A 12,487-nucleotide genomic window follows, 5' to 3' on the forward strand; every position below is an offset into this window, starting at 1 on the left:
TTGGCTTATTTCGTTGGGCCTGCATTGAGTAAAGCAGCCCAATGCACGTGTTTTCAATGGGACCTCATTCATGGCCTAGTTTAACAAAACACATGCAACTGTTAATATTTATCTTTCAAACTGCCCTAAAGAGTCGGCATTATGGATAAAAAGTGCGTTGTCATTTATCTTTGATTACTTATAATCTCTACTGTTAAATAGAAAATGTGCCCTGCATTGTTTTAACAGACTGTTATCACCACAGTTAATTACCGTACATGGATTAAACTGCTGTCTTGTTATGATTATGTCAGTAATGATGAAGGACATTTATGAAAGACAGAACAAAAAAAATAAAAAATAATAATAATTATAGACAAGCCTGATTTGAAATTACATTCCTATTACCTGAAGGTTGTGATTGGCACCTTCTAAGGTAAAACTAATTTTAGACATGGAATCATATTTACAGATAGCATCTATTTCCTGTCTCTAACATAAAGCAAGAGCAATAGCTGGGGAGCCGCACACTATGTAGATTATCTTGGCAGCTGACACCATTTAAATTAGTAATTATCTCTCAATTAAAAATTGTGTCGTAGAAATCATTCATTTTTCCCTTCCTTTTTTTTTCCTTATTTGAAATGTCACTTTACCATATTGCATTACTGATGAAAGCAAATGTTCAAATATGAATTACGTAAAGAAAAAGTCAGTAAGCAAATTACAGTTGTCATAAGGTTGACCTTCAAGTACTATAATGCCCTTCCAGCTTTTGAACAGGTGCTTGATCAGAAATTAAAGGGGGTAAGCTGGTCATAAACCTAGTAATTAAACAAACTTCCTAATATCTATCAACAGTAACTGTATTTATCAGCGTATAACGTGCACATTCGTTTTAAGAAGGAAGTTTCAGGAAAAAAATACATTTTAAATAAGGAGCTTTGAAGCAAAATAAGCATCAGTAACAGTGGCGTAACTAGAACCCACAGGGCCCTGATTCAAGAAATCATGAAGGGACCCCCGGACAGGGCTCTTTTCTCTGAGACTGATGGCGGAACACCAGGGCCCAGTCACAAGTGGGTGGCTGCATATAAAGGAACCGATTTCTCCATTTCCCCCGCTTCTCCTCCTCTCCCACCCACAGGCATTAAGCAGCTGCAGGAGGAAAATGCAGAGATGGGTTCCTCTGTCGGTGTTTCACAATCTTTTTCCAGTCAGGGCACCCTTGAAGTATATCCCTAGGTAAATGGGGCTACACTGCAACCCCCCTGCAACTGTGTGCATTGCATGCAGTTGCAGCATAGTGATGATGCATTTAAGAGCTTAAAACACACACACACACACACACACACATCAAATGCTGCCACTGTGCCATCAAATTCTGCCAGTGTACCCATCAAACGCTGCCACTGTGCCCATTAAATGCTGCCAGTGTGCCATCAAATGCTGCCACTGTGAAACCCTCCCCGCCCGCTCGCCGTCTGCCGGGCACTTACCCTGTCTTGGTGGGGCAGCGGGTGGCGGCCACGAGCGGGGTCCTCCACGCGTCTCCTGCCATCCTCATCTCCTGTCCTCGCCTTCTGATACGCGTCCCATAGGTCAGATTATCGTTTCAGCCAGTCAGGTGATGGGTAACAGACTCGCACGCCTGATTGATGGAGAGGCGGTTCAGTGTTAGGAAAGTGAATATTAATTAACACACCTGGGTGGACTGTGAGTGTCAAGCATGGCGCTCACAGTTTACCTATTTTGAAGCCTATTAGAGCCTAGGGCTCTGAACAGGTGTTTCAAAAACACCCCCCGCCGCTGTAATTCAGACGCCCAGCGCCCGAAAAGGGACTGGACACCTAAATATGGGGGTGGCAGCGGTGGCCATGGGATAGATTCATGCTATGCTATGCATGAATCTATCCATTGGTCATAGAGGGAGTGGCTGGATAGAGGGGACGGCACCTGTGCGCCCTTATGGATGCACTGCCACTGATAAGCACATTGACATACATACATTCACATACATGCACACTCACATACATGCACATACACATACATATATGCACACATGCATGCACACGCACATGCATGCGCACACATACACACGCACACACAAACGCACACACACACACACACACACACACACACACACACACACACACACACACACACACACACACACACACACACACACACACACAGTAGATAGATAGTCTTATAAAAAACAAAAAGGCAGTCCTTTACTTTAACTCTTCCTGCCGGGTACTGCACTGTAGGGGGAGACAAAGAGCACAGCACAAACTTTGCTTTCACTTTAGGCTAATGTGAGGACCTCCCTGCACAGTGCCGATTGCAGTTCGGAATCGGCTGACGATCGGGGAGCTCCTCTCAGCTGCCCCTGCCATTCCTCCTAATCAAAGAGTACAGGCAATGGGCCCGGTCGCCATGGCAATCTCAGCAACCCTTATAATTCCACCACTGGTCAGTGCCCATCTGCAGCCTCATCATTGCCATCAATGCCCATCTGCAGCCTCACAAGTGCCATCAATGCAGTTTCACCATTGCCATCAATGTAGCAGCCTCATCATTGCCATGAATGCATCCTGATCGATGCCCTTCTGCAGCCTAGAGGGGACAAGGAGGGGGTGGGACGAGCGCTGACAGATGTAAAAATACATTCAAAGATAAAATGAAGACAACTTTATTGATCTTGCTTTATTTTTTCCCTGACTTCTATAACTTTGACAACTATCGCTGAAGGGACATACAGCCTAAAGTGCATCTCGTAATCTGCCAATGTGCTTTTTGACTGTGCTGGAAACCAGAGCAGCTGGACCAGCTCAAACCAGTTGGGTCACCACATCATCTTTACATTTGTGAATGACTAAAAATACCTTCTATCCTTCCAGACCTACCATAACGCAATCATAACAATCTAATATGTTACCCCCAACATAACGACACTACAGGCTATCCCACCACCTTTACTCTCTAGCGTCTACTCCTAACCCTGTCTCTCTCTTTATTCTTCCCCCCACGCTGAAGAGCTGTGGTGAGAGGGCCTGGTCTTCTTCCCCAATGTCTTTAGTCTCAAGTCTCACTAATCTTGTTTCCAGTATCCACCAAATCCAATAGCATGTGCTGTAGTCCTTGACAGTTTTTTTTAGGATTACAATTACTTAATAATATCTCCAGCCCTTTTGTTATGCCAGGGTACGCACCTGAGGCCCCTTATATCAAGAAAGATGATCACCACTAAAAATGTTTAAAATCTCTATTGGGTTTTAATTGCTGTTTGCGTTCCAGATTGGAAGATGCATCCTAATTTTCCTGATGACCATTGTCAGTGGGACACAAAGCAGAAGGAGAATCCCACACGTTTACCATTGTCATCAGAACCAGTCTTAGACGGCATTTGCCATTACTCCAAAGTAGGGACAAAGAAGGGGGTTTAGCCATTCTTTGCTGTATCCAAAAAATAAAGAAAATTGTTTTAGATATAAGGGCACTTTCTATAACTATTCAAATGCAAAAGCTCTTTAACTGCTAACATTATGTTTTGTTTTTTTTTGTTTTGTTTTTAGAACTAAGCTCTGAAAACCTCAGAATTTGCTTTAAGATCATTAACGCTTATATTTTCTCCATGTCCTCAGAGTTCCTACAGGTATGTTGAACGCTGGTTTGCTTACTCTGTGTATTTTATGGATTCTTTTTTTTATGAGTTACTGTAACAATTTTAATAAAGGTTTGTTTTGTTATAGAAAAAAAAAAGCACATAAATTTAGGATGACACCTAACCACAGTGGAATATAATAGAGGGCACAGGTGAACAATGAAAACAGGGCTCCTATATAGTTTTCAAATTATTTTCAAAACACGCATTACTCCTCACTGTTTTACTGTGATTGATGACTGCTTGTTTTGTTTCAATTGATATTTGTAAAATGCCATGTGTTTGGCAGAAGGGGCAGTGCAGAATGGGGAAGAATTATTCAGGATATTGCTCATAAATTGAAAAGGCTTCTTAAGTGCCTGTTTCTCCACAGCCAATACAAGCCTTGTCATGTGAAACTATGTTTAATGCTATCATTAGTTCTTATACCATTTTCACTTTGCTGTGTGAGGCCATTACAGGAAAACATATTAAAGTACAAAATAGATGACAAGTAATAAATGAAAATTCTAGGCCACTGAATGCTGTAAAGTGATAATGAAATGCTGACAGTTTGCCATTTTTTCAGCTTGCATTGAATGTCACTTATAAACTATACACAATTTTTTTGTTAGTGTTGCTTTAGAAAACAAAACTATCACGTTTTTAGTGAGTACATATAGTAGGTTGAAATTACATATTTACATCTGCAAAGCTTTGTGAAACAATGGACCTTCGAGTCCAGTCAGAAACAATTATACTGCTGGAGGTATACTAGTCTAGTACACTAGACTAGTGGTAGAACCTCCCAGGGAAGGTAATCGCTTCCCCCAATGGTCACTTTACTCTCACTCAATAAAGGATATGACCCACTAGCAAGGAAGCAGTGAAGGGGTGACCTCTTGCTGGTCCGGCTAGCGAGGAAGGGACTCCATAAGAAAATGTAAGCGATCTTTCAGTACTATTGTCATTGGCAAATTTAAAGGGTTTGCTCATCTTTACCAAAAAAACTACCTATGCAGATAAGAGACATCTGTAGATGAAAACAACCAAGTTGAATGCCTAGGTGTAGGCCTTTTACGTGCCTTATGAAGCCTGACTGGAATACTTATAGGCTGTTGCTAAGGGAAGCCTAGTGCTACTGCTCACCTTTACCATAACAGTAGTGAGCTCTCGAATCCTGAGCTTAGAGCAACTGCATCATGGCAGAGAAAGCATGTGAGGGGGTTTGAACCAGAAAAAGAGCTTGTTCCTGTGATGCTTGTACTGACAACAAAGTAGAGGAAAAATCTATTAAATTGTGTCCTATTATGGTTTTTATATCCTGTAAATGTTGATGCAAAGTGCCCAAAGTCCTATCTTGTCATCTTAATGCAGTGATTGTCAGCCTGATCCAAGAAAATCAGGCTGGTTTTATCCCTGACCTGAAGTAACTTGTATTTTATCTGATGGATGTATGCCTTACATTACTCTGCAATACCTTGGTGCTGGCCTGGCACACATACTGTACATCAGTGTGTCAGAGAAACTTTGTTTGAGATGTATGAATACCAAGAAACACGCAAAAACTTGTATTGCTCTTCTTTTCAGAGCTGCTTAAGTTCTGGTAAATTTGATGGCTGTGTGTGGACTGCAGTCTATAAGTCATTCCACAGATTTTCAGTGAGGTTTAAGTCTGCGCTCTGACTAGGCTATGCAATGAAATTCATCAGATAAAATAATTAGAAGCAAAGTTTGGGACTTTATATGAATTGTGCAGCCAGAGAGATGGCACGACATAATGATGTCAGAATGGAAAAACCCCCTAGAAGTGGGACTTTATAGGTACTACCATGTCAACATTGATAGAAAAATATAAAATGTATTATACAAAGAAAAAAGTGCATAATTACAATAACAAAGAAATAAACACATAGATGGTCAAGGACATAATGATGTCTGGCAAGTAATACTTGTTTGTGACCATTGCTCATGCATAGTAACAAGGTACATACAAAATAATGTAAAAAAATTGAAAAACTTTAATTCTGGAACATAATATATTTTATGTATAATAACACATTTGTATAGTAGCAAAAAATATATAATATATTCAAATTGGTAGGATCCAAAGAAGAGCATAGAATAAATAGTATATGATGGTAGTTCAAAGAGCATCCAACAGCTCTATAGACTAGGTAGGCCGGGCAGATCGATAGCTACGGGAGTTGAGGCGGTGATCCCCAGATGCAGATGGAACAGGGCATACCCTGAGGAACAAGGGTTGTTCCTTGTGTGGAGTGGTTTCAATCTTTTAACTCCTGTGGCTATCGATCTGCCCGGCCGGTTCTTGCCCTCCATTGTCCTTACTCATGCTCATGATTGATCTGTAAGTATGAGTGGGGGATTTATTATTTTTATATGGTTTTTCTTTTTAATCATTATTCTATCTGATGCCACGTACACACGATCAGACTATCTGGCGGACTTAGTCTGGCGAACAAAACGCTGTAAAGTCCGCTGGACTGTCCGAACAAGCGGACCTGCCCACACGGGACTTTTCCGGCATCATCGACAGAAAATGTCCTTAGCATTTATTTATCCACAGAGATCTTATCTAGATAAATCATGTTTGTATATTTGTGTGTATGAAACTGTATGTCTTCAGCTCTTCTGATGTATTTGCACTACATTTGTGTAGTTTCATATAATTTGCTTTAGAGGTTTTTCCCGATGTAATCTACTATACATTTTTATGGGCTGCTGCTTTAATATGATCGTGGTGCAGCATAAGTACCACAATAAACCCATTACTTCCTTTTGTAAGCAGATGAGTAATACAGACTTTTCAGTCTATAAACTCACCCATGAGGCTTAACAATCCCCACCAGCAAATCTGGATGACCTGAACTGTAGTTTGTGTTGAAGCTTCCACGGATATACTAGAAGCATGCCTCCACATATCCTGTGAATGAGTCTAAAGCCCCATACACACTATCAGTTTTTCCTTCAGATTTACCAAAACCATATAATATGAGGTCAAACCTTAGGAGTTTCAATGTGTATGCAATCAGGCAGGCCCTTGTACTACATCGTTTTGGTAAACCTGAAGGAAAAACTCAGCAGAAAAACTGATAGTGTGTATGGGGCTTAAGTGTGGGTGTTTGTCTATTAAGTTCTTTTTTTTTTTTTTTTTGTATTTGCTATTGTTCTCATTATTAAAACAGTTAAGCACAGTATTTGAGGTGTTTTCTGATGATTTTTAAATTCAGTGATTAGTAATGGTAGACACAGTAACTTTATATATATTTTATTTTCAGATGTACGCAGCTGGTCTCTGCCAGTCTTTCCTTGAAATTTTGAAGGACATAACCGTTGAAGGTCAAGTTCAAGTGCTGAAGGTATGGTCATATAAAAACAAAATAAATAAAATAGTTGTATGGCTTATTGTGGTTAAAGGCATGTTTTAAGGTTAAATGATTTCCAAGCTTTGTTCTGGGTGGCTTTAGATGCCAGTGGGCAAAGAGAAGTCTAACCTAGATTTTGCAACTCTGACAAATAGACATAAATCTAAAAAAACATAAATATATATATATATATATATATTTATTTTTTTTTCCCCCATTTATCTTTATTATTTAATATCGTAATTGTATCTGATCAGAGAGGCCCTGAGCTTGTTTTTTTAATTTTTGATTCAACAATGTGTAAAAGCTATCTAAACATAAAATCAAAAGATTCTACTTTTTTCCTGCAGTCTAAGACATAATGGTTGTATAATTGGTTTCTAATCAAATTGGCTTTAAAAGAGTGTGAAACACACATAACATTGGGAACTGCTTTGGGAGACTTTCCAAATGTTTTATTACGGTAACATGATAGTTTATTTTCGAAAGATCTCACAAACGCTTACAGATATATAACATTTAATTGAGTAACGACAGATATAGTGACAGAAATCACAAATGTAATAACAGAGTAGATATAAAGAAACTTATCTGCATGTAGAGTATAGATGCTCTTCCAAAGACTCCCTGCCCATAACACAGCTTGGCAGATGATCAGGACAGACGCTTGCCACAGTTCTGTCATGGCTAGTTTATTCCAATTTTGGCTGTGGTATATACAGGACTAGTGGATAGGTAATAACCAATTGTAACCCTTTGGAATGTGATATTACCTTTTAACCACTTGCTTACTGGGCATTTTTTTCCCCTTCTTGCCCAGGCTAATTTTCAGCTTTCAATTCTCTCACACTTTGAATGACTATTGTGCAGTTATGTAACATTGTAAACAAACAAAATTTTCATCATTTTTTTTCACACAAATTGAGCTTTCTTTTGGTGGTATTTAACCGCTTGCTGGCCAGCCGCTGTCATTATACTGCGGCAGGTTGGCGCCATCCTGCGAGCCATCGTAGCTGTACGTCAGCTCCTTTATGCGGGATAGCAGGCGGCAGCATGCACCTGCTGCACTGCGGGTGCCCATCTTTGTGACCAGTGGTCGCTATGACCACCGGCTACAAGCAATTACGGGCACAAGAGGCAGAACAGAGACATGTATGTGTAAACACACAAATCCCTTTTCTGTTCTGAGAGGAGATGCAGATCGTGAGTTCCTAATAGCTAGGATCCACGATCGGTCATCTCCTATAGTCAGTTCCCTCCTCCTACAGTTGGAATACACAGTCAGGGAACACAGTTTACCCCTTGATTGCTCCCTAGTGTTAACCCCTTCCCTGCCAGTGACATTTATACAGTAATCCGATCATTTTTATAGCCGTCCCAAAAATGTGTCAAAAGTGTCTGATGTGTCTGCCATAATGTCGCAGTCACGATAAAAATCGCAGATTGCTGCCATTACTGGTAAAAAAAAATAATAATACCACCAAAAATGCCATTAATCTATGCCCTATTTTGTAGATGCTATAATTTTTGCGCAAACCAATCAATATTCGCTTATTGCGATTTTTATTATTAAAAATATGTAGAATACAAATCGGCCTAAACCGAAAAGAAAATTAGCTTTTTAAAAAAAAAAAATTGGGGATATTATAGCAAAAAGTAAAAAATATTGTGTTTTTCTCAAAATTGTTGCTCTTTATTGGTTTAAAGCACAGAAAATTAAAACCGCAGAGATGATCAAATACCACCAAAAGAAAGCTCGATTTGTGGGGGAAAAAAAGTAATTTTGTTGGGTACAGCGTCGCACGACTGCACAATTGTCAGTTAAAGTGACGCAGTGCCGTATCACAAAAGTGCTCTGGTCATTGAGCAGTCAAATCTTTCAGAGCTGAAGTGGGTAAATCACCACTGGGTTTTTTATTTTTTACAAAAAAAACACAAACTTTTTTATAGTTTGTTACAAAATTTTGCAAAGAGCTCATTTCTTTTCTTCACTGATGTGCGCTGGTGAGGCTGCACTGATAGGCTGCACTAATAGGCATTGACGGGTACCACTGATGAGATGGTACTGATAGGCGTCACTGATAATCAGTGCCCTGATTATCAGCGTAGATGTCCCTATTAGAGAAGCCGGTTATTGGCTCTTTTCTCCTCTCTTCATGCTATCATCATGAGGAAAAGTGTGCTGATAACCGACTTCTGTTGACATCGGTAAACAGCTATGATTGGACACAGCTGATCACTTGATAAAGAGCCGCTAATTGGCTCTTTACCTCCAACATGTGATCAGCAGTGTCCTCTGGACACTGTGATCACAGAGCACGCTGCCCGCTCCCGGCTGTATCTTGGGAGCGTGCCCGCAGGTGCTTCTCACCATGCGAGGGAGCTCGCATGAACGTGAGAAGTACCTGCGGGAGGAAGCAGAGACAGCCGCCGAGGGACCCCAGAAGAGCAGGTTCGGGGCCACTCTGTGCAAAACGAGCTGCACAGTAGAGGTAAGTATAACATGTTTGTTATTTTAAGAAAAAAAAAAATACTTTACAATCCCTTTAAGGAATATAGCACACATTTTGAAGAGGCTTGGTGGGCTCAGTCATGTTGACTCTCCAACCACTTTAGATGTGCATGCTCCTAAGTCTGGTTTAAGATTTACTAGCTGAGGTGATGTGGGGGCAGATACAGTCAAACAAATGCAGGTAATGCCTTCTTTCATAAAATATCAAAAACACACCATTGTATATATCTGTTATTTCCCTCTCAACACATTTCATTTTGTAGATGCTTCCTGACACTTCATTGACATATGCTGTAAAGAGATTTTATTTAAATTTGCTGGAATTCAGTCAACTAGATTTGTGGATCAACGCAACAGTTACTGTTCATTTTTAACACAATGCTGTACTTATTTCTCAAAAATTTGCTGTGATTTTTCCCTTTGCCTAAAACAGCCATACTGCTAAATTAGAAAACTAAAAAAGGATCCTTGTGTAAAGCAGATACATTATACTTGCCTATCCCTCCACCCACTTAGCCAATCTTTAGGTGCCATTGTTCGCAGGGAAATTTCTTTATTCAATGCTCTTTTAGAAGTGTCAAGTTCTTGGACAGCCGCTGAGTTCTGTGATTTCTTCCACCAATGCCCATGTCTCTTCAAAACACAGTAGTGATGTAGGATCCAGCAGGAGGAGCTATAATGATTGGTGGGTGACCAGTCATTCAAAATTCTTGGAAATGTGTAGATTGAAAACATTCTCTGGATACCATAGCTCTTGAAAGACCCCAGATCGGTGTGGGCTGTGCGATAGATAAGTATAATGTTTTTTTTTACAGGGAATTTGTTACATAGTTGGTAAGGTTGAATGAAGACACCAGTCCATCCAGTTTAACTTTTGTGGTTTGAAACTATCGCCATGCCTTGCTTCCATTGTTTGTGGAAAAGAACTCCATATCCTTACCACTTAAAGCGGGAGTAAATCCAGTTTCAAAAAACACTTACATTCCCGGCATGCCTGAAATGTTAACTTTCACATTGGTTGTGCTCTCAACCAAACTTTCAAACCATCCAATGGCTGGTGTCGTAACTGGTCACATGTGCAGCATTGTGGCAGTTGAAGAATTATTAGAAGCCAAGATGGCAGCTTCCTTGACTGAAAACGATAGAAGGGTTTACTTCCACTTTAAAGGTTAAACAGCTTCTCTTCCAATGTAAATGAATGGCTGTGTGTCTTTTTAGACTCCCTTCCACTGAAACGTTTTTTCCCTATGCTAGGGTCACCAGTAAGGTATTTGTATATCGCTATCATATCTTCTCTCAAGCGTCACCTCTTCAGAGAGAATAAGTTTAATGCTTGTAGTCTTTCCCCATAACTGAGTGCCTCCACCCTTTATTTGCTTTGTTGCCCTTCTGTGAACTTTTCCAGTTCCAGCACATCCTTCATGAGGACTGGTGCCCAGAACTGGATGGCATACTGAAGATGCAGCCAGACCAGAGTCTAGTAGAGTCGGAGAATTATAGTTTTATTGCTGGAGTAAATCTCCTTTTTGACGCATGGTAATATTCTGTTGACTTTGCTTGCAGCAGTTTGGCAATGCATGCTATTGCTGAGTCTCGTTACATGATCTGTTTTTCATTTTCTAATATAGCTACCGTTGCTTTAAAGATCTTTCTTTATTCAACTCCACAGACCTTTGTCTCAACTGCTCGCTCATTACCAGCAAGTTTCTTACCCCCCTTTAATACTTGATTATCGCAAAGAATATTGGTATTGTATTGTTTATGGACATATTACACTCCACATTTCCTCTTTATGCATGCTGCTGACAACTGTTCTTTCTTTTACTTAAAAAAAAAACTGCTTAATTTGATAAATGACAACGTGGAGACAGTGGGTATTGTACCAAAAAGGATGTGCCCATGATTTAGTAGGAGTGTATATTTGTAAAGAACAGTATGGATCTGCGCTCTTACAGTGTTACACAATTAGAACAGAGGTTGAAAATGATGTTTTTCCCTTCTGTAAAGCTTTGATCCATTCTAGAAGCAAATGTTCTATGAGCACTGTCAACTTCATTGTACCGGCATCTGGCCTGGCTTTGGAAGGCTATAATGCATTTCTGTCACACATGAAAAGAAATAGAGGAAAAGCATGATGAAGAAGATAATCTCACGCTTGTATGCTTTTTATACTTATAAGTCACATATTTCTTTCACCGATTTTCAGTGGTGATTGTGAAATCAATATTGTGTTTGATAAATGGAGTGGCGTGCCTTGGTCTATTCAAAGGACACTTGAGTACTGTAACTAGCCATCTTGAAGTTGCCTGAGATGCATCCTGGGCTACAAGAAAGTTTAACTACTTGTTGACATTCGCATCCTTTAAAGTGCAGTGATTTCAGTTGAAGTAGCTGTCAAAAAGGGGTTACGTTTATTAAAGTTCTACAAGCAATGGACAAATCTGCTTTCTACTGTAATGAGAGTATTGTTGCAGAAGTTTAAAGCAATATTAAACCCAAAAAAAAAAAAAGTAATAAAAACATCTTTGCCATTCTGAAGCTTCCCTCTAACCACTTTGCATATCATTTTATATATACTGTGATTCTGTACTGCCAAATATCTGCAGAACTCTTTCCACTGAGTCTGGCTGCAGCCATTTCAACTGTGGGCAGCTGAAGCTGCTGCTGTTCACTTCTTGGATTTACACAGAGGCACACCTCCAGCTCTGAAGCCCTGCAGCTCTCATTCGCCCTCTTATGACCCCCCCTCCCTTCCTGGTAAACTCTCAGGAGAGTGAAAGAGAGAGCTGTGCATGATGTAATAAGCCTAGGCTTTTTACCAGACAAGAAACAGGAAGTGGGCTGTATAATATATTTACTGGCACAAAAAAAATGTTTTGCTATTCAAAGTTAAAACAAGGGCAGAAGGTGCAATAGATGGAAAGTTGAAAAAATGACTGAAGGTCCGCTTTAAGTTTCTTTTTT

The 12,487-nt window shown here is 40.0% G+C and overlaps 1 protein-coding gene across 1 annotated transcript in view; it reads left to right on the forward strand.

The window, feature by feature from the left end:
* Positions 1-12,487, forward strand: part of IPO11 (importin 11) — a 703,238-nt gene that overhangs the window by 388,995 nt on the left and 301,756 nt on the right. The window contains exons 23-24 of the mRNA XM_077462617.1: positions 3,558-3,637; positions 6,925-7,005. Of these exons, the coding sequence (XP_077318743.1) occupies positions 3,558-3,637; positions 6,925-7,005 (161 nt within the window). The remainder of the gene's footprint in view (positions 1-3,557; positions 3,638-6,924; positions 7,006-12,487) is intronic.

This window comes from Lithobates pipiens, unplaced genomic scaffold, assembly GCF_037356315.1.
Source record: "Lithobates pipiens isolate NorthernLeopardFrog02 unplaced genomic scaffold, aLitPip1_a1.2 Scaffold_3, whole genome shotgun sequence".
In the NCBI taxonomy this organism is placed as follows: Eukaryota; Metazoa; Chordata; class Amphibia; order Anura; family Ranidae; genus Lithobates; species Lithobates pipiens.